This window comes from Cygnus olor, chromosome 4, assembly GCF_009769625.2.
Source record: "Cygnus olor isolate bCygOlo1 chromosome 4, bCygOlo1.pri.v2, whole genome shotgun sequence".
NCBI classification, from domain to species: domain Eukaryota; kingdom Metazoa; phylum Chordata; class Aves; order Anseriformes; family Anatidae; genus Cygnus; species Cygnus olor.
The window spans coordinates 25132831-25156289 of NC_049172.1; the positions used below are offsets into that span (position 1 = coordinate 25132831).

A 23459-nucleotide genomic window follows, 5' to 3' on the forward strand; every position below is an offset into this window, starting at 1 on the left:
TGACCAGGTTTATCAGCAGGTAGAAGCAGGCTTTGCCAACCTAATCCAGCAAAGTATGCAAGTAACTGCTTGATTTTCAGTGAGTGGTTTCAGTGGGACAATTCACAGCGCATAAAAGTACCGCTCCTGGGTCACTCTCCCCCAGTCCAGAGCCTGAGATCGCACCTTCTGACCTGCTCAGTGCCATCCCGTATTGCTCTCCCCCCCCGTCAGGGGTTTTGCAGCCAGTGACTTGCACAGGTGCGGTGTCAGGGCCAGCATCAAACAAGGCTGGGTATTTCCCTCCCCGTGGCCCTTCGGAGGATGCCAGCTGCAGCCGGATTGCACCAAGGCTTTTTGCTGCCGATGCTCTTGTTATTGTTGGAATTAAAGTGTTGACATGCTTCTTATGAGGAAAAAAATGTGCTTGTTCATTGGAGTATGAGAGGGAGAGGGAGCTGGAAAGAGGTTTTAGAAAGAAAACAAGAAAAAGATGACAGCCAAGAAAGGCCTGGTTTTACCCTGTTTTTAACAATTTGCCCAGCCAATATTACAGGTTTTAAACATGTGCATCATAAAAGTGGTGAATTATTTTCTGCAGTTTTGGAAACTCCATTTTTTTTCTGCAATTACAAATTTAATTTGGATAAAGAGAAAGAAGAGAAGAGAAAAGAGAAGAGGAGAGGAGAGGAGGGAAGGGAAGGGAAGGGAAGGGAAGGGAAGGGAAGGGAAGGGAAGGGAAGGGAAGGGAAGGGAAGGGAAGGGAAGGGAAGGGAAGGGAAGGGAAGGGAAGGGAAGGGAAGGGAAGGGAAGGGAAGGGAAGGGAAGGGAAGGGAAGGGAAGGGAAGGGAAGGGAAGGGAAGGGAAGGGAAGGGAAGGGAAGGGAAGGGAAGGGAAGGGAAGGGGGATATTTTACTAGACAATTAAATCTTATGTGTCTACAGGAGCAAATCTGAACTCGAGGCAAGAATTAGTACCCTACTAAAATGCATATTGTCATGTCATAAAGTTGTAGTCGGTAAGAATTGTACTTCTAGTAAGCAAAGACTAAAAAGCTTCAGCAAATACAGAGAGCACAAATGCATTTCATATATAGCGCATATGCTGAAAAATACTTCTGGCCTATCTCATCAAATTAAAAGCTTTTACCAGCCTATCTACTGTCCAGTTCTTGTTTTTGACAAAAATACACACATATATAGAGCCACATATAATTCTAAGATAACCATAATCCTGTGTACAATACACTAATATTTGTAAGACTTTTTAAACCACTGTTGGTAAACAGAGCTAGCTTTCCTTAACAATTCTAAAGTTCATGTACTCAATGTAGTTCAAATCAGGACAAGACAAATGAAATGTGGTTCAAAACCAAATACAGGTACATGCAATTCTTAAAAACTTATTTTATCTATTGTCCCGCTGTTCCCTCCTGTGTGGGGAATTGTTTTGTGTGTTTATGTTTGTTTGTGTTTTTTCTTTTTTTTTCCTTTCCTTTTTTTTTTTTTTTTTTTTTTTTTGGCCTGGAAACTGCCACAGAAAAGTCTGGCAGCTATAACCTTCAGCTAACTACTAGCAAATGCTAACATGCTGTAAAGTGGAACATTTATACAAGATCCATCTGGCGCATACAAGTAGGAATCCAAGATTTAAAGCCATTACACTGTGCATATGCATTTACACCTTCGCTGGAGTTGGCAAAAGAGTCGATTTTACCCCATGACTCCACTAGTAAAAGGAGGGGTGTGAAACGCGCGCTGACCTACACTTCCCTGACCAACTGCAGTTGTTATATACTGCACTTTGACATGTTACATCCCAGGCTTCATGCCAGGAGTAAATTAGTCCAGTCCTGACTCACCTATCAGAAATTAAATAGTACAAGAGTGAAACATGCCCATAAAGTATTAGAGTAGCTAAGCGTTTTCTTTTGATCAAGCTTTCAGCTTTAAAAGGGCAGTCCACCAGGGCTGGTAAAACAGGCACTGCTCCCATCAAAAGGATGTCTCAACTGGCTCTTTTTGCCATAACTGAGCAGTAAGGAGGGGCAAACAGCTTTGAGCTTTTTCGTTACCCCTTGTGTAGCGTAGGTTTGCTCAGCCATCTAACGCTTCAGTATTTTTCTGTGCGGTACATTCCTATCACCTCAGGCAGAGCAGACCTGGGAGCAGCAGCGATGTTTTTCTTTATCTGTGTATAGGAAAAAATGCAGAAAGTATGCACGAAGCAATGGCAATTGTTTCCATAATCATAAGAAAAAAATACTAAAAGTTGAAGGCAAAGGGTACATTTATACTGCCGCTGAAATTCACGGTGTAGCCGGGAAGCCGAAGCCGACGCCGACGATTAAGGCGTTCATTAATGCCCTCTGCTGTCTGCCTGGGCGAATTTCAGTGAACATCGCCTTCCTCTCCCCAGGAGAAGCGCCTCTTTGGAAAGCTGTTTAGGATAACAGAGCTTTCATTCCTTCCTGGGGCATTTCCCCACCCTCCGGGACCGGCCAGGCCGTGGCTCCATAACCGCTGGCCGCAGGCCACAACCCCCGGCCCGGTGCCGTCCCCGGGCGGCCGCAGGCCTGCTAGGGCCGAGCCGTTCAACGCCAGGTGGCACCAAACAACAAGGCTCGGCAGGGCTGAGGCTTGGGCTTTTGGGAACACGGTGGTGTAGGGCTGGCCCTCTGGGGGTCAGCAGTCTCCTGCCCGAAGCGGGGTTAAAGTTGTGCCCGGTGGTTCGGGGTCTTGTACAGGGAAGTTTTGGAGATGCTCCGAGGGGGAGAGCCCAGAGCACCCCTGGGCAATGCGCTCCTGTCCTCAGCCACCCTCAAAATGAACTTTCCTTGTATGCAGGTTCCGTTTTTGCAACTTTCCAGCCACATTTTGCCACACGCACCCGAGCCGGGCCCCCCCTCCTTGAAGGGGTCCCCCAACGCTCCCTCCCCATGCTGAGGAAGCCCAGCCTTTCCTCACACATCACCCGCCCCGCTCCCCAACCACCCTGCTCCACACTGGGCTCTCTCCAGTTTGCTGCCTCCCCTACAGACTGCAGAGCCCAAGTCTGGGTGTAGCCCCACCATACGCAGCCTCATGAGCACTGGGAGGGGAAATCAGCCCTTCTCCAAGCCATTGGACATGTGCTCCTGCTCCCACCACCCAGTAGGTGCTGGGCCTTCACCAGCACCCCACTGGTCTGCCAGCACCCATGCCCTCTCTGCTAAGCTGCCCAGGTCTGGTCCATCACCAGCCTCATTCAGGGCACGGCTCTTCTCCATCCTCATCTCAGGGCTATATGCATTTCCTTATTAAACCTCTTGAGGTTGCTGCTGCCCTGTCCCTAATAATTGGATTAGGACAAAACCAAACAAATAGGGCAAATGCAGCACACTGTTACCTGTTGGGCAGCCTTATATCTCTCAACAGACCACAGTGAAGTTACTTCAAATTTTCATTGATATAACCAGTGTGGTTACTCTGATTTGACCTTCAAGTGCGTGTGTAAGAAAAGCACACCTGAAGACCACCATCTAAGTGGTTGAAAAGCTGCAGTGCTGCTGTAGGTGAATTTCCAAAGTGAATTTCCCAGGGAAAGGGAATCTTGATTACACAAAGTTAATGTACCTATTTGTATAATTGTCTTTTACCTGCCACAGATGTTCAGTCGGATGCCAACTATTTAATTTCTTTTCCTCTGCGGGAAGCAAAGAGGAGTGATCAGATTTTATATACTCACACCTTGCCGACATAAAAATATTGTTCCTACTCTCACATGCAGAAGCTGAACCCTGTAGCTTCCTCAGGTTTTGCCTGTAAAATATATTATAAAATTTTATTACAAACTGTCCACCAGATGGAGCAGGAACATCCCAGCCAGAGGGAAAGTTGTTGGCCATGGAGGGGAGAAGTGATCAGTCCATCCGGCAGTGGCAGCTGTGAACAGAGCAAAATTGCTCTGATGTTCTTCGCAGCAGCACACAGGGAGGCAGGATTAAGTATTACTTACAAAAACATGTATATTCATGTGATATACACATGCTCTACAAACATTACATCAGCAAAATAACTGCATGGGCAGGTTCACAAATATAACAATGGAATTTCTCCAGGTGATGGCAGGTTTGGGGTAGGATTAGTGTAGTCAGAACTAGCAAAACAACAGTGCAAAGCCACAGACACACCCCACCTTTTTGATCAACCAGGAGAGTTATGTACATGTCAGCCTTTAACTAATAAAAATAATTTAAAAAGAGAAATCATTTTGAAAAAAAAATAAAATGAAAAAATCTAACACTCTGTTTAAGAAACATCATTAAGGAAAGGCAGTTCTGCAGTTTAATATTTACCACTGCGTTTTGCTGCTGAAGTTGTCCAAAGGTGACATGAACTTCACTGCTTGCTGATACAGTAACAAGGTAGGTTTCCTATGCAATATGTTTCCTGCAGTGTCTCCTATTTGATTTCCAGTGTATGCACTTGGGGTGCAACTCGAATCACATGCCAGCCTGGGAGACCGTGCCTGTCGGATTCTCTGTACGCTCAACTTCTTTGGACCGTCAGCCAGGCTGTGAACCTTCTAAAATTTTTCCTATCACAGTGAGCAATCAGGCAGTTATCTTGAATTTCCCATTCCTCATTGTCCAAACTAGCGTCCTCCCTGCAGTCAGTAGCATGAGGGGTGTCCTCTCTCCACTTCTGCATCGCTGATACTTCCTTCCTGTAAGTAGATGTTTGGGAAGGCTGGAAGGGGTGACAAAATTTTGCAGACTTCTGCGTGTCAGGATCACTGTTTAGGGTGATGGTGGGTATAAGGAGCTGAATACCAGCTTCAGTAAATTGTAACTTTCAGTTTTTCTTCTGTGGCGGTTGTGTCGTCCTCCTCTGACTGGTAATATCTAAAGCAAGTCATGGTTAGGTAATACTTTTAATTTTCACACACAAAAAAAAAATAAAAATAAAAGTTTAAAGGTTACTTTTAAAATAATTTTCTTAAGAATCTCCTTTTTATTTGCTCCAAAAAAGACGAATTTAAATCAACAAGTGCTTCTTACGTGAGTAAAAATCTGCAAGATAGGGACCCAGTTCAATTATACGGGGAACTGGGAAGCAGATGCCTCCAATGAAAGGTCAAGGGCTTATTCCCACAAAGCATTTCTCATTCAAGCAAGTCACATAAAACACTCTTCGCAGAGAGTTACTCACATGAACGAGGTGACACGACCAAGTTCTTGTGTGCTCTGTAACCACTGATACTCTCAAGTTATAGGAAAACTCCTATCACAATGATAGTGTTTGTCTGCTAGGATTAAAGTTGTTTTAAAAAATACTTTATATATGTAGAATTTTGTCATAACTTCTCATTTTTCTTTTTAACCTAAAACCCTACTTTTCAAAAGACACGATTGCTTAGGGATGCATTGTTTAATGTATGCATTAAACTAACAGACTGGACACCTAGAAAATCCATGCTTTTGTGCACCATTACATCAGTGGAATTTAAACAGCAAATTTCAGTGGTAATGGGCCAGAATTAAAAAAGGGCTTAACTTCTTTAATTTAAAACTGAAATCCAAATCTCTCCTTATCTGAAGCCCTCAAAATGCTTCAGTTTTCATCACTGAAGCTTCCCAGGCACCCAAAAGTGGAAGATCAGCAGTGCCTGCATAGGGGCAGCCAAATGTCTAATTCCCTTTGGGACTATGGGAAACATCCCGCCAAATGCTCACCCCATGGGCCCAGTCTGGTCAGTGCCCTCCATAGAGCCAACAAAGCACAGGCAGTGGCAGTGCCACATTTCATGCAATATATCATCTGTGATAACTGCAAAGATCAACCTGGGTGAAATTAATCATGCTTCAGTTTAACCATCAAGGACTGGCAAGTCCAATCTGTAATCGCCAGCTCATTTTACCTGTAATGGAGACAATTTATTCTCTCCTCTTTTCCTTCCATGAACATAAAAGTAATTACACAAAATAAAACAGCTGCCAATTATTCTAAATAAACTATAGCCTACTACTTAGAGCACTGTCTTAAATTGCAGAGAGAAGGAATTACCTCCCTTATCTTGGTAAAGCTGACTGACTACCCAACTACTGCATGGTTCCCTTCCTCCCTCAGAAAAGATAAGAGCAGATTCCTGCTTTGTTTCCAAGGGAGAGAATTTAGGCATCTGCCTCCCAGAAAAATGTGGGGCTATGAGGGCTTTTAAAACCCTCAGACTGTTTAACCCATAGGATCACATGTGACTGGTACAGCCACGGACTTTAGGAAATTTTCCTTAATCATACAGTCCTTCTCCGCTAATTTTCTTTCTCTACCATCTCGTACAGGAGAGCCTTCTCCATCCAGCTGGCAACAACACTGCCTTTTATTGGTCAATCTTTCTGCACAGGAAATTTGTGTTAAAAATCTTATTCGTTTGGGAAAGTCATCAAGGAAAGAAGCGCCTCACTGTTCCTTTATTCCCCTCCCAAACACATCTTGCATACTTTTAATGATGATAATAGTCCAAGGGGAGATTTTCCTGGAATCTGGTGCTGGGAACCTTTATCTTCCTCCTCCATTAGCCACCCAGAACAAGACCAAGCCTCGGGGTTTAAATTTGAAAAGTACTCCCAGGCACCAAACAGCCAGTGCCAAAACAACCTGTGAATGACATGTACCCTCTTCAAGGCACAAACTGGGAAAATAAAAGCCTAAAACAATATGTGATGCCTACAAAAGTGACCTTTTTTTTTTTAATAAGAAAAATTGTTACCTACCTAGTAATTAAATTTGACCAATCAGGGATATATTGTGGTCATCACATGACATATTTATTTCACTTCTCATTCCACCTTCAGGAAGCTGCTATCGTGTGTTGTCAACAGCACTCATAGTTTTGTAACCTGAATGCTTTCTTTTTAGGTGGATGCCTGAGCTTTATGTGTGATATGACACGGTGATAGAAATGGAAGAGAAAAGAAAAAAGAAAAAGGAGCAAGTCAGCTACACTTAGGTTTATTTTTCACATTAAATTAGGCTCGTCATCAAGTAATATTAGAGCAGGAATGAATCCTTAGCCCAAAGAACTTACCGAGCCGTTAATTATGTAAGCTGTACGATGGAGAAGGCAAGCAAAGAAAATGGCATTACAGTAAACACTGCAGGAGTATTCAAAACAACAGAATCTTCACACTTTTCAGCAAATCCAACTTTAGAGTATACAATTAACAATGAATTGCATTCCTATTGGATAACTAAAAGCCCTCGAAACTTGGCAGAATGAGGACTAGGATTTAAGTAAGCCTTCCTATGTTTATTCAGTTGGTGAGAAAGCAAACCCATGATATTTAATGCAAACAGCTTTCAAGCATGAACTCTTCGTGATGAATTTGTAAATGGTGAATACTCACCATCTAGAAGTCAATGCGCTGCTTTGCGTGCCATTTACTTTCAAGCACAGATTTGTCAAATTGAACAAATCCTTCCAGTGACAGTGCTCAGGCAGCTTATCATGTTCCAGGGTGTAATAACGGTGGCTGAACTGTGCATGCTAATACACTGGTATTGACAAAAGGAAGCTGGGAAAATTGACTCAGAATTAATGAAGCAGTTCAACAGCAAGGAACAGTATTGGCAAGAGGAGTTAAACACAATTACAACTTAAATAATGATGATTATTTGAGTTGTGAATCCCAGGGAGACAATCCCATTATAGAACAACAGAACAGAGAGAAGCAGGTAGGAAGCAGGAATGTGGTTAACCTTTTGGACTGGTTAACCAGCTCTTTCCTTAAAGAGCATGCCCCAAGAAACATGAAAGTTCTTGCAGTTATCTGCTGGAATTTTGTCATCACCCTACCAGACAGAAAAGTTTGTCTGCAATTGCTTCTGAACTACTTAAAAAAAAAAAAAAGAAAAAAAAAAAAGAAAAGAAACCATAAACCAAAACCCCACAAAATATTAATCATTTAGTGAGAACTCTGCTGCAAATATATGTCATACGGGCAATTAAACTTTTATGCTGTGATATATAAACAAAAGACCAGATGGAAGGGTTTCTGCAGTTTATTCCCATAGAGCTGAGTATCTTGCAAATATGGTGATGAATTTTTTTTAAGGAGAAATACAGGTCCTGATTAATGTGGTGGTGACAGGCTTAGGACAATGTATAGAAAATATTAAATTTTATATAAACATTTACGTAAACATATAAAAATAATTTGACCTGGGAATGCTGTGTATTTTCCATGTGTTGGGTATATCTTAAGCTTAATGTGTGCCAAGGCTGCTGAAGACAGCAGTAAATTGCTTCATAGTTTTCGCTTTATGCAAAATTGTCCTTTTTCTTGGGCTACTTACTGTCAAAACACATTGAACTCTACTAGATCCAAACTGAAGAGCTGCATAATGTTTACCTAACACTCAACTGTCAGCTCTTACTAATACAATCAAGGGTCTGTGCAAAGATTATAAAGTAATAATTCAGTTCTGGTTACTGTGAGCGTGAAGCTTTTAGTCTCAGTTAAAGCAGCAGCGGTCTGGAAAGACTTGTTGGCTATTCTTTGGATGAATTTCTCGGTCATTCCAGTGAGCCAGGGAAGATTTGATAGGCTCTCAAAAAGGTGAGGACCCCCATATGCATATGTACATATACATTACACAGTATATTTTACAAGATATGTATATCCTTAGCAAGTCTTGGAAATCAGAGATACACAGCAAGAACTGACCTATTCTGTTTAATTTTAAAGGTAAAAACTCTGGAAACTGTTTACTGCAATGGCAGTAAACATGCAACAGTGCAGTGGTTACCTAAGTTTCTTCGAAGGAATGGCTGAAACAGCTCCTCAAGGAAAGCAGCACTCTTTATTGACATAAGGGTCACCAAAAGGCATTAATATATGTTTCTGGTTTCATGTTTTTTCAGATGAACTGGAAACTACAGACTTTGAGAAAATGAACTAGCATCAGAAAATTAACTCTTTTGATCAGAGTGACCTGCTAGAGCAATGTGAAAGGTACTTATTCTAAATTGTGCATAAGAATATTTATTGTTCCTGCTCAGCTTCTATTCAGCAATGAAGATTGATAAGCTGGATTTCATATTTCCACAAACAACATTCCTTTGTGGATTTTCCTGGGTTACAATGATAGTAAACTACAACAGTAAACAGTTGTCTTTTGTAGTTAAAGCTGATTAAAAATGAGCTGCACTGACATATGTTACAGATGAGACCAAATTATTTGTCTCTGGTAAGTGTCTGGTATAATATTCTTCAAAAAAAGGTTTCAGCTATGATTTGTAGTTTTGCTACCCCAAAGTCTAGGGAGTAGTCCTTCTACATGTCAGTTATATGACTACGATCTATAGCCTGTATGCATAAGACACTGATGTTTTGACTTCAAATATAATTCAGGACTCAAAAATTATTTTAGTAAAATTCCTCTTTATTTCCAACAGTAAAGAAGCTCAGACAACATTTTGCTCAGGGCCCCAACATACAGGACAGCCCTTTCAGCAGGGAAGCATGCTGTTTTGCTTTACACATAGAAGTCTCCAAGTGGAAATGTGGAGATGTTCCCCTCTCCATCTCCCGTCATCTGATAAAATTATGTCTGCCCTTAGAGGCAAGGACCTGTCATGATAAAATGCTTTTCAGAGGGGTCTCAATTTTTTTTTTCCACTAGTAATCAATATACAACTTAAGGTCATATATCCTAACCTTTCTGTACTCAGGGGAGCCAGAAGAATTGCTTCAAACTGAAATGTCTACAACTCTTACTAAAAGTCAAACAAAAGCCAAAATAAAACATCAGCAGGACCAGAGAGTATGGCAGTAGTCAAATATGACACTGCAAATATGACATCTGGTGTGTAGCATGTTACATAAACAGAGACTATACAAATACAATAGAAGATGAGGATGGCGAAAGATATGACAAATTTCATGAAGGGCTCCCAAGGGGACGTGAGAAATTGAGGCCAAGGTGGGAAAAAAAAGAAAAAAGAAAAGTCAGTATATACACAACATGATTTGTATGAAATGCTGAAAAAGACTCAACAAGATATATATATTTTTTTTTCCCAGGGAGAACTTACACTTCCAAAATCTAGATGAGCTCTTTGAAGGACTAGATGACTAAGTCGATAAGGGTGATTCGGCTTCTATCACAGCACTTGAGTCTCCAGAAAGCTTTTGGCAAAAATCCCTTGTCAGAGGCTCTTAAGGAAGCTGAGTTGTCTATTCATACTTTAAGTACAGAAACAAACAGTAGCACGCATGGTCACTTGCCACAATGCAGGGAGGTTGCTGTTCTCACAGGGAATCTGTGCTGTGACTTGAGAAAGCACAAGATTAACCAATAAGGGGTACACAAACAGAAATTTGCTTTGCCAAACCACAAATTACATGAGCTCATTCAAGATGGTGCTCTCAATACAGACAAATACAGTTCTGCAGCATGTACTGAAATACAAACTCACTTTTGTTAGAACATGGTGGTGAAATCACAGAATGGCTGAAGCTGGAAGGCAGCTCTGGAAACCACCTAGCCCACCCTGTTGCTCAGGCAGATTCAGCTATAGCAGGTTGCTCAGGATTGCATTCAGATGGGTTTTTAATGTCTCCAAGGATGGAGACTCAACAGCATCCGTTGGCTACCTGTGCCAGTGCTTGACCTGCCTCCCAAGAAAGCTCCTTCAGACGTTGAAATGGAAATTCCCATCTCCCAGCCAGTGTTCATTGCCTCTGCTCCTGTCACCGGGTGCTGCTGAGAAGAGCCTGGCTACATGTTCTTTCCCCTCCCCCATGTATTTATCCACATTGATAAGATAACCCCCTAGTTACAGTATATATAATATACATATCATGCTGAACAGTCCAAGATCTCTCAGCCCCTCCTCGTACAACAGACGCTTCAGTACCTTTGTGGCCCATCACTGCACTCACATCTGTCTTACGCTAGGTCACCTGGACCTGGATCCAGCACTCACCAGCGTTGAGTAAAGGGGTAGGGTTACCTCCCCTGACCCGCTATCAATACTCCTCGTAACACAGCCCACGATCTCATTAGCCTTCTTTGCTGCCAGGAACTGCTGCTGGCTCATGTTCAACTCAGCACCCAACAGGACCACACGTGTCCTTCCCACAAAAGCTGCTTTCTGGCCAGTCGGTCCCCAGCCTGTCCTACTGCGCGGGGTTTTCCTCCCCAGGTACAGGGCTTTGCACTGACTTCTGCTGAGCTTTATGGTGTTCCTGCCAACTTATTTCTGAGTAGCAGAGTAACCATCAGGCATACGGTCTCCTCCCTCCAGTCTTGCTTTATTTACAGGCTTCATGAGACAGCCACCACTTCCTCACTCAGCTGAGTGGTGCCATCTTCATCTTGTTATTCCTTGCTTACAGCCCTCCTCACCAAGCTGGCCAGCCTGTTAACAAAGGAGCTTTTGTCCCATGCGGTCACTCTTCACACTTTCCCGTTCTCTCCTGGCCGCATGGTTGGTGACCACAATGAAGAACAGCAGGGGTAGAGGTCTGAGGGCTGGACAAGCCTTCGCGGTCTCTCTGCAGCACCCCAGACCTGAGCCCCCAGCAAGCAGCCTTGCTCAGAGCTATCCTGTAACACGCAAAAGGCAGGGGGATGGTCAAAGGCTTCAAAAGCCAGTGTGGTGATCTATATCATCTTTAGTAGTGATTAAGGAAAATTAGGTCAGATCTTATAAGTAAATTCTTCTGTGTGTGAGTTTTTTTTTTTTTTCCTTTAACTACAGAAATATTAGCATAGGTGATAGAGGCAAAGGTATCTCTCCCTGTTTTCTTTCAGACTCCTGGCACCAGCCCACTCCAGCAGCTGCAGAATGCTCCACACCCTCAAGGCCAGGCACCTTGAAGTATCAACAACTAATTCCTAGCGAAGCAGTAAAAAACCAACAACAACACCACACACAGCAACATTTCGAATCAACAAAGAATCAGACCAGGCATGTACTTCTGTGTATCAGACAACCAGTGCATCTGTGACAGCTGTTTACTGGGAATACTTTCCCAATTTACAGTAATTTAAAGAATATAATATATTCAGATTCATTTGCCTCTCTGAAACACCAAGCCGTAGACACACACACATCCAATATTAACTTACTTGGCATGTCTGGAATTGACAGTTCATATCATCAGCAGATTCTGACTGTATTGCATCCTCTCTGCATTAATAGAAAAGCAGCAACAGCCTGAGCATGTCAATAGAGAATTGATCTGAGGAAATACACTAAAAGATGCCTTTGATTAGACCAGTGCTTTGTCTCATATTTTAACCAAGCACAGATTGCAGCCTGCAGAAGAAGTTGAGAAAACCAATAGCAATAACAGGAAGTCAAAAATTACTGAGAGAGAAAACAGAGAGGCTCTGGGACTTCACAGAGAACAGCCACTGGAAATAAAGTGACATCTGATGATAAAGGCAAGAGACAAAACAATCGCATGATCAACAACTACTGTGCCCTGATTTCTTCAGAACAAGCAACAAACTGTTGTCTAGAAAATTCAAAGGCTAATGCAGGTACCAGGTATAAAGTAAATTGCCAGATGTGGGAATTGTGAAGGCAATAGTAGAATATCTAATAACACAGATGTTTTCTGAACACAATCAACAACAGAACAAAGGATAAAAAAAGCATCCTTGGTTAAAGTTGCACTAAGTAAAAGCTTTGTAAAGTTACACTAAGTAAAAGCACAGAAAATGCATTTGCAAATACTGTTTGTTTGACATTATAGATGCTGAGACATGGGAAGGGTGACACGAAAGGCACAACGCAAGTTATGATGTTTGTGTTACGTGTATTTGCGAAATGAGCATGTAAGACTTATTGTTGCTTAAAAATCCAGCGCGCTGAAAACTGACTATAAGGCACCCTACCTACTGTCATCCTGTAGCAAATGATGACAGCACTTAATGTCTTAGTTGTACTGGCACTGTCTTTACCACCAGCATGAAGTCTCCAAGGTCTTTATACATCCCCACAATATCTACAGTCATTTACAATCCTCAGGTATAGGCTTTAGATTGCATCATCCAACAAAATCAGGCTCAGAGGTTCCTCATATGAACAGTATGTATTAAATGAGCTGTCTGACTCATAGCTTAAGTGGCAACTTTTAAGAGGATTTAATGTAGGAGGAGAAACATTGGTATTCTTCTCTGTCAGACTGCAAAAAGCTGGATGTTGACATCGAGAATGCAACAAAATGCAAATTGATTTTTGTTCACAGAAAAAAAGTTAAACCTGTGTGGCTTGCATTAAAAATGCAAAGCACATATAAAATGCTGAGTACTTAAATTCAAAAAGCAAAGATTATTTTTCCAGGGCACATTACATAAGTTTATTCTAGGGTGATGCTGTATACTGGAGGCAGTCACCCTTTTGCAGCTGAATTTCATTGCTACCTTTTCTGTCTCCTCACGCTGCCAGGGGCCTTTCTCCCTTAAGAACTACTTCTTCCCTATGGATTACTGTTATGACCTTGTCACTGCCCCTTCTGAACAGTTCTATTTTGTACCTTACTTTGACATACATCTTTGAACAGGAGCAGGGATGATGCAGGCATCTGAAAAAAGGCTCTCTAGACAAATTGAACATAATTGATAATTACCATGTCCATTGTGTGCACGCACACAGATCAAGGAGGGTGAAAAAGCAGGATTTCCTAACAGTGCTCTTGCATCTTGAGAAAGAATTTAGATCTGGTAACATTGCTTTGCACTTTGCTCTCTCCCAAGCCAACAGCACCACAGGCTGCCCTACCCTTCAATGCATTGTCCTGTAACATACCCTACTTCTCATACCTCAGAGAGCTGCTCCTACAGCAGCCAATGTAGTCTTTGGTTGCACCTCACCCCGCAGATTCCCTAAAACCTTTGCTCCCTCCCAATCTCAATTTACTTCCCAGTTTCTGTGCTGAAGAAACATCAGGAGAGAAAGTTTCCTTCTGTTCCTGAATGTTTGCCACAACTGGAAACATCATACACAAACCTATGGAGAGAGGGGAAAAACACCAGCAAAACGTTAGCTTTGTTAGAACTCTCTTTTCTCAAAGCCACAAGGGGACATTTCCCAAAGAAACATCTCCCCCTGCACACTTCTCTTTATAAACTGAGCTATCAGCCCACCAAACTGCTGGACTGCTATCCAAGCAAGTCCCTCGCAGGGAACTGGGACACCGAGTCCTCACAGAGGCATTAGGATAATTTCATTTAGAGCACGGGCTGCCAGGGCAAAGATCCATGCTGGAAAGGAATTACTGCAGAGAAGCGGAGCCAGCACGAGGAGTTTTGTCACCCTGATGTCCTGTACAGGTACAAGCGTATGTCCTGCTCCCTGCTGACCCGGCTGCCCTTCTCCAGCAAAAAGAGGGAACGCCCTGCTGGCTGTGACCACCACCAGAAGGGACATGCAGGTTTAAGCGGTTTTCAACACAAACACCAAGACCTCAATTTGTATATTGAAGCTGCTGAGCAGAGGTATGTTTTTGTACTTGTAACAAACCTCTGTATTAAAAGCAGCCCAACAGAGAAAAACTCTAGCTACAAGAGAATAAAAATAATGCAGACTAGAAGCGTAAAAAATTACTAGTTGACATCTAAGGTGTAACCTTACTTGTCTATTCGTATGACAAAACAGAGCCAGCATGGCCACAACAAAAGGAGGGCCTAAATTGCAACAGAAATGTAAGGACACTGACAACACCCCAGACTTCATCCCCGAGACTTTTTCCTCATTAATACATAATACTTCAGCTCCATTCAAGGACTTCAAGTTGTGTTCTTGTGATACCAGATGATTTGATTTGCATTTTTAGTCTGAAATATCTTCCTCTGAAATACTGTTCACTTTACCTCTTGATTAAAAGTTTGGCCAGTATTGAACTCAATGCACAGTGTCACATAGTGTGCTGTACAAAAAGCCTGGTTAAAATAATTACAGTTCTTGATTATTTCATTTTCGAAAAACAGATTCCTGAAGTCAGGAATTGCATAAGACTGCTGGCTAGGTGCACGGGTCTTGCTCAATGCAAACAGCACATCAGCTCCGTGCCCTGCTCTACTCCCCCCACCAGCCCCACGCCTGTTCTGGCTGCACAGCAGGACGCACGTATTCTGCAGGGCGTTTTCCCTCTCCCTGTGCTGGATGTTATGCTTTGCTCTCTGAGGAGACACCTTGCCATCAGGTCCTGGATGAACTAATAGTTTCCTGCTGGAAAGGATACATTCGCTTTTTTTTTCTTGTCTAGGTTGGCAGTGACTGAATGAGGCAGTTCTTGAAGCCCATCCTCTGGCCCCTCGCTGGAGAAGGGAGTGTGTCACTCACAGGCAGAAGTCAGGACAGACAAAGGGCTGTTTGTCCCACATCTCCCGTCAGCCCTCCCTCTTCTCATCCCTGCTAGCTCTAGCTCTCTGTGTCTATCTGAAAAGACACAGCTGCCAAGAAAGTGAAAGAGTGAAGCAGAAGAAAAAGGTATGTCGTGCTCCTGACATTATCCTTGTGCACTTGTTCTTCTGGTGCTAGTTACAGACTACAGAATTAGAAATATATATGGGAACATACAGAAGATTTGGGAAAAATCAGATACGTTGTAGGCAAAAGATGTTATTCAAGAGAGATGCATCGGTATGATCCAGCTAAAGATAACTCTTTCCCTATCTTGCTCTTTAAAGCTGGATGTTATATATTAACATCTGAAATCATTAAACATACTATATTGCCTGCCTGTACTCAATATTATTGCAAAGTTGGTGAATGTGGAGAGAGGTGTGTTCACAATGAATTGCTGTCTTTAAGAAAACTAAATGGGTTTTAATGAGAACTCAATTTCTTGAAAGAATCATAGTATTGATGGGAATTACAAAGCAGTAATTCACTGAATTCATCCTCAGTGGAATAGCTGCTGTCCTCACAATGCACCAACTGTTCAAGCAAAACAGATTTGAAGACTTCTTTAATGGAAGAAAGTTCTTAATATCAGTTATGAAGTTCTTGTGTAATGATTTCTTATGAATGCATTAATAAACCTAACTATAATGCACTAACACCTAAATATTAAATGTTAAGTTTGGCTCTTTACAGGTGTTTCTGACTTAGAAACCTGACAAATGAAAAAAAAAGATAAAAGGCATTTTATTCTGAATAAGTACTTTTAGCTTTTGACCTCAATGCACATCGAGATTGCAACGTATAAGTTATATGTCAAAAAATAAAAAGCTTCACCTTTTAAAGCACAATTTGCCAACTTGCTAACCCAGCACCTGCCACTGGACTGACTGAAACAGATCACACACCAAGACAGTACCAGTTAGATTAGAGTATTTGCTGTTTTCAGAATTAGGCAACTGGAGAGCCATAGACAAGAATATCAACTCTGAAAGGTATATATAATAGCTGACAGACAAAAATGTAAATATTTATCTTTTCGCAAACTGGAAGGATCTCTAGATGTGCTGAAATATGCATCTCTGTGCCATTTCTCAGTGTTCCCTATGTCTGTCTCTATTGCTAGCACCTGAGCTCCTACTAATATCATGGGGCATTGAAAGTGCATCTCTATTCTCATGAAATACTACCCTGTAGTTCTCAGCCATGGATGCTGAAACCTGGGTTATTCTGTTTGGTCTTCTTGTGACTACCTCTGCTCCTTGCAGATCCATAAGCTAGATGGTGCCAAATCACTTGGCAGGACAATTCAAACACTCTCGCGTGAACGAGCAGGGATAGTGGTGGTTCCTGACTCACAGCTCTCAGTCCCAAACAAAACATTTTCTTCTACATAAAATTCTAATTTTTTTCAAAGCACTTGTTTTCACAGCTGAACTTCTCTGAACTTCACTTACACCATGTCAAAGCAATCAGAGAAGTAATTTCTTAAAACAGACCTTTGCAAATGCACGGAGATCATTTTAAATATTTGTAGATGGTTTTACTTCTCTGTTAGAATTTGAAAAGATATAATCTGGATAGAGAACCTGGTCAGGCTGAGCATAACTGGCATTACTACTTTTTCAGAAGGTTTTACATAAATGTAAGACTGTTTGCTGGCAGTGATTTTTGAGTCCCTTTTGCAGTTGGATTTATTCAAATTTCCCAGATTTATTTTATGAGAAAAAAATGCTTCTATAGTATGCAAAAGCAGATAAGGTCTTTGACATGCATTTTGAAATGAATATGTACTTACTAGCTCTGCTATTTAACTAAGCAATCGGTAACATTCAATCATTTGTGAAACCATAGTCAGAAAAAGAGGTTGCAGCAGTTTGTCAGGGGAAAAAACAATTCTGCTTCTGAAAGATCTGCCGAGTTCATCGCCACTGGTCCTGTGCAGGGAATTGATGAAACACTCCAGTTCCTTGGCAATCTTTCATCTGCGAATAGGCACCATTCTCTCACTGTAAAGGAATAACCTTTTGAAGAAAGGTCTTTTGACTGAAAGTTTCCTTTCACTTACTAACTGGAAAAAAAAGTAAATATTTAAGAAAAGATTTTTCTGAAAAATAGCAATGCTGAGCAGATAAGATGCATAACTGACCTGTTAGTGAAGTTGTCTGTCCATAGCTCAATGGCACGTGACTCTGCTAATACCAATTTTGACAGCTATCCATATCAGCCATCTCAACAATGCACCGTAGCACTATCTTGTTATACTCCAAAGTGGGTACTGAGGTATCCTAAATTGTAGATCATGATTTCTGAATCCAGTAATTTGACAGTCTACAGAAAATCTGTCCATTTTCAGGACAGAATATGTTCCTATGAATTTTGAGCTGATCAGCAGCTGGCAACAGACTCAAATGAGCATTCCAGCTAAACTCCATGTAGAGAAAGCTCATCCAAATTATTAAGAACAAAAAATGTGCACAAGAGCAAGATATAAATGCTTCATCCTCAGAGGAAGAACTGATAGAATAATCCAATCACAGAAAACAGGCACAGAAACCTCTGCTTCCTGAATTTATCTTTCATGGAACATTTCTTCCATTAAATACTTTCATAATGAAGTTCAATTACTTGAACAGAAAAATGTTAAATTGTATTCCTGACATTGGCATTTATCAAGGTATAGTACAAACAAACTTCCTCTTTGAGTATTAGATGTCCCTTAGCAGAACCCTCAAACTGCAGTGTTTGTAATCCTACAAAATAAAACCATTATTATAATGATTCTTTACCTGATTCTGAAAAAAACAAAGCAAAGTTAGAGCAATGTTTACTTTGAGAAGTAGTTTTGAGGCCTAAAACTACTAAAGACAGTTCGTTATTTAATACCGCACTCCAAGGCAATTTAAAAATAGATCCCTATGGCTCCATTACTAGCAGTTTATGGAGTCTTCTCCTCAAAAGTTCACATACAAGTTCACAGAAAGTAAAAGGAATCATTGAATGAATTTTGTTTCTATGACAGAAGTTAAAAAATACACAAGAGCTTAGTCATATTCCTTAATACTTTGGCCACTTATTAATAAATTTGAATTCCCATATTTTCTTAACTATCTCTAGCATATCATGTAAAGTCAGCAAGAAATCTAAAGTAGTTACGTAACTATGCAGGAAAAAAAGATAAATACCACCAATACAGTAAATTTACTATGTTTAAAAGCTTATTGTTTGTTTTTCAAGGGTTACCTCAACCATTCTACAAAATATCACAAGCAGGACTCAATTATCTTAGCGACCTCTGTACGTGACACTTTTATCTAGATAAAAGCTCTGCCACCTTAACCTGAGACTTGAAAGTCTTTGCTTAGATGTTGTTTTATTCCTGGTTTTGGGTTAGTTTAGAGTGCTCTGTTCTGCAGCCACACAAGACAGACCTGAACTAGCCCATAGCGTTGTAGCAAAGGGCAACCAACTCTGAAGTGCCAATACGATGAAACAAAATCTTTTTTGCTGCTACCACAAATAGAGTTAGGAACGCTCACAGGGAGAGCTAGCTACACAGACCTGACCATTGTTTTAGGTGAGGTTTCAGAGCAAAATTCATTTTTAAATTCAGAGATATCAGGTCTCTTTAATTCAAGCATGAGGCAAAAGCAGTAAAAAAGTCAAGCCCACCAACCTCTCAATCCTAATACCAGTAAAAGGACTAACTTAGAAAAGCAAATGCAAGTTCAAGTGTCTTACCCAAAGCTTTGTGACACAGCCTCTGTGCAAAGCAGCCCAGAAAAGCACAGCTGGCATTAAGTAAGCTCACACAGATGATGGGAAACCTCATCACCAACAGCAGATCTGCAAGGAATAGTTTATCCTATCATTTAAAAAGCAATGTCAATTAAACTATAATGACCTCTTGTAGCAAGACTCAGCTAAGTAGTTTTCAGTACCAAGATAGATTAAAAAAACTTCTCAGTAATGCTGCATCCCACCAGAGCCTGCAGTGCAGTCCTTGCCAAGGGTGCAGCACCTGACAGCCCTGCAGGGCTCTGGCTGCCTGGGCCATATAGCACTTCAGTTTCTCAGGCAGTCTGGGACAGCAGTCTGGCTCAGACAGTTTTTCCACAACTTTTGTGGGGGAAAGATAGTATTAATTTCATGCGAATTACTCATTTCAACAGTCTCAAACAGCTGAAATCACCAGGAAGGCAATGATAGCCACGAACATTTCCCCCGCGCTGGTAGCCACCAATACATGCATTTACACTGCTGAGAGAACTCGACCAGCTCAAAGCAATTTTCTCAAGGTGAGAGGCCAAAGCAACAACAAAATTGCCAGCAACAGAAGCCTCAATTCCCAGAGAAAGGATTCCCACAGTTGTATAGAAAGTAATGAATATCAATTCCATGGCAATATTATTTACATCCTAGGAGAAAACACTCTCCAGCACAGAGGCTCAAACCTCCAGAAGTTCACAGGAAAGACAGAAAAATGTGGGCCAGAAAACAGACTGGGGAAAAGACCTGTTCAACACCTATACCTGTATCACGTACCTCATTTCTCTTTAGCACTCCTGCCGTGGGAAGCTTTGCAAAAATGAAAACGCTCTGGGCTCTGCTCCTGCTGAGCACTCTCCTGGGTTCCCACACGGCCCCCTCCCAGCGTCCCTCCTGTTACAAAAGGGCTCTGAAGGACCACAACTGCCACAGCATCCCCAAAGGCATGGAGAACCTTCGACGAATCGATGGAAGCCTGCAGGATCACTTTTGGGAAGGGAAGGGCTGTGAGACTGTCTGTTACTGCAACTTCAAGGAACTGCTCTGCTGTCCAAAGTAAGGTTACGCTCAGTTCATAGAAACTTGCCGAGTTCTGTACAGCCACCCATTATATTTCCACCGCTTTACAGTGTCCACTGGAGGAATAAGCTGCCGTGTTAAAGAAACACATCACTTGAGGTGGTTTGAAACTATATCAAGATATAGCCAATTACCTGGCACACTGGCAGTTTTCAATTCTTGTTTTTCAGGGCCTCACCTGGGACATGCTTAGCATACTTTGTAAGCCTGCAAATGCCATTGGGAAGGGATTTAGCATTGCAATCACCCAGCTTTTGACTCTTCTGCCAATAACTGTTTAAACTAACAACATGAACTACAAATCCTTATTCACAGCAGTTTGCAATGAAGATGTTTTCAGGACCATGAACAAAGCCATTTGATTTCTGTTAGCCAATAAAGAGTTATGCTACTATTCCAAGGCATGTGCATATATGTCGGCTGAATAAATGATTCTGTAAAGACAGCTGTTTAAAGTAGGAAAGCAAACAGGGGGAGAATAGGTTTGCAAATGCCTGCAAGGGTGGAAAAAGATTTGGAGATTTAGCCAACGCTTTGCATGCTGGCTGACAGTGTTGACAAAGCAAAACAGAAAATCTCATGGAATGTGTTTTCGTTGTTGTTGTTTTACAGAAAGAATGTGCATCTCAATAAAATTAATATTTAGTCAATAAACACCACCAGCCTGTACTGGTTTGAAGACATAAAATATATTAAGAGATTATTTCCATTCAGCTTTCCAGCAATGTCTTTTCTTCAAGAAATTTAGATTAAAACATCAACGCTTCACAACTTCTTAATACTCCAGGGACGTTATAATGTGATGGCTTTATACAGGCAAGCAAAAATAACTTTTTATACGAGCTCCTCTTGCCACCCAAGTTTCTCAAGTCCCTTAAGTCCAATAAAAGATAACTTGTCCATACTCCTGTAGGGGACTAGATTTGAAATGAGTGAGAATGACTCCTAAAGCTAGAAATCTAAACATTTAAACTAAGAGCACGGTTTAAGTAAATTTTTCATATTTCACTCTACATAAAACCAGATATAGTGCCCTCACCCTGAAGCACACTTCGGGTTTCCAGCTTTAACCTGAGCTTTGAAAGCCTCTTACTTTGATACAAATACACAAGGAGGTCTTCCTTCATCCATCTTAAGGTACAGAAGACCTACTTTGTGGGTCCGCTCTCAGGACGCATTGCACTAAGCAGAATGCATGCACGTGCCAAAGTTCTTTATAATATATAATATTTTGTAAGTTTAACTTCGCAAATCTAAAATACCATGCTAGGGTCCTGGCACACTGGTCAGCCAAGGGAGTTTTTGCCATCACTTCTGAATCAGGCCAGCAGAGGTAGAAACAGTGTCTTCATACAGACCCACAGCTGCATTTGCATAGCTGGAAGGGCATCCCATATACACAGTAATCACACATACAACCCATCAAAAGCTAACAAACATAGAAATGCATGTCACGGTAAAGCTCTAACAATTATTAAAATATCTAAATCTCTTTCAGGGAGATTTTCTTTGGACCAAAGGTATCTTTTGTGATCCCCTGCAACAGTGAGTGATCAACATCAAGTCTGCCAGTGAGGACAACAGACATCATTCTGCAATTGCATAACAACACTTTCAAGGGGAAAAATAAAGCCGATGTCAAGCAAAAATAAATAAATTTTTTTTTAAAAAAACCACCTCTCTCTCTAAACACATTGCAGCGCCTCTCTGTACACTGGAGAAAAATTTCCTTTCTTTACCTTTTTGGAATATGTAAGAAGTTCTTCTTTTGAATTTGGTAGCTGTTAATTAGCTCCATATATCATGTGAAAGACTGTACAAGTGCATAATAGTCTTAATATTCAGGTCCCAGCAAAAAGCCTACCTTTTTAATAAGCGCAACATTCTCAAATAGTTTTTATGAAGGAGCTTCAAAATTAAGCCTTCACATGGTTAAGAACAACTCTTGCAGGAATCTACTGCATTGCAGCTTCCTATTGCTTTATCGCTGCTATGCAGTTAATGTTGGTTTAAGCTGACACTATTCAGTACCTAGCACTTCCATATGTAGGTTCCCACCTTCTCCCTGGCCATCTTGGAAAATAAAAACAAAACTCACAAACTCACACCATTCATCTTTGAAAATTCCACCGAAAAAAAGTTAAAATTCATATGTAGTAAAGTACATGTAGAGGATGATTATGTCTAATTTTTCAGCTGCATATGAAATCTTAAATTAGGATGAACATTGAACTCTTAGAATACTAAAACAGCAGTGATAGCACGTATATATACACACATATATATTCAGAAAGAAAGTCAGACTGACACAGGGTCAGTTAAGGCAACATAAAAATACTCACTTAAGCAGCTTTTGGATCAAGCCTCATTTGAAATACAGTACCTGGGAATTAAAGTTAAAAACCCAGCTTTTTATTTTTAGGATAGCTCTGTAGGGAAACAGTTGGGTAAATGAAAACAGAGGTAGCTACAAATATTGGAAGTAATCATCTTAATTTAAGAGTTATTGTGATCTAGCCTATAGATATACAGTTACTTCTCAATACCTGCTGGCACTGTTTACAGTATCAGAGAAAAGTAGCCAATAATTTATGGCCGCTTATAAGTTTAACAGTGGCCATCTGAACAAGCCAGGCTTAGAGGCAGTAAACTATCTTATTGCCTTACAAATGGTAACTCTTTAGCTATCAAGTCAGCCACATGAAAAGCATGTAGTACTGAGGTCACTATTTTTACCCCCTCAAATCAGTATATTGTTAACCTAATAATTTTACATTACACTGAAAACTGCTAGCATCAGAGTACCAAACTTATTTCACATACCACATGAAACATCAATGCCTTTTTCTGTTAGTAAACAAGGGTTGGATAGGGGTAGCAGTGGCTTGATTATACATAGCTAATAATAAATGTCTCAAGTAAATCTGCATGTACCATTTGCCAAGTAATTTTTAGGCTACTGGGTGTTAAACAAACAGTTTGTTTCACTAGGCTTTTTAAGCCTGGTTTGTGTAATTATTCCCGAGTCATTTGGGCTTCCTACCAAATAATCAATTAAGGAAAAAATAATCTGGCAACTCACAGTTGAAATACCCAAAGTCAGTGTTTTGCTAAGAAAACATATCGTATCCACTCTTGTGCAAAGTCCTCTATAAACTTCTGGTAGTAGTAAGTGCAAGCAGCTCCTGCTGGTCATGCCATCTAGTTCCTGTGTAAATCATGTTGCATAT

General features: G+C 41.0%; 1 protein-coding gene across 2 annotated transcripts; it reads left to right on the plus strand.

The window, feature by feature from the left end:
• The first annotated feature begins 9455 nt into the window (after window positions 1–9455).
• On the plus strand, window positions 9456–21890 carry SCRG1 (stimulator of chondrogenesis 1). 2 transcript variants are annotated; one of them, XM_040555782.1, is made up of 3 exons: window positions 9456–15468; window positions 19942–20205; window positions 21728–21890. In XM_040555782.1, the coding sequence occupies exons 2-3, from the start codon at window positions 19970–19972 to the stop codon at window positions 21780–21782; spliced, it is 291 nt and encodes a 96-aa protein (XP_040411716.1). In that variant the 5' UTR covers window positions 9456–15468; window positions 19942–19969; the 3' UTR covers window positions 21783–21890. The 2 variants fall into 2 exon arrangements, with proteins under 2 accessions (XP_040411716.1, XP_040411715.1); XM_040555781.1 differs by lacking the exon at window positions 9456–15468 and having other exon boundaries at window positions 19070–20205.
• The last annotated feature ends 1569 nt before the right edge of the window (window positions 21891–23459 follow it).

What these genes read in the sequence shown, in the direction of transcription:
- SCRG1 (XM_040555781.1), top strand. Translation starts at nt 19,865, where the DNA reads ATGTGGGCCAGAAAACAGACTGGGGAAAAGACCTGTTCAACACCTATA. An exon ending in GAACTGCTCTGCTGTCCAAA is followed by an intron (nt 20,206 to 21,727) that starts GTAAGGTTACGC and finishes AATCTCTTTCAG; the next exon opens with GGAGATTTTCTTTGGACCAA.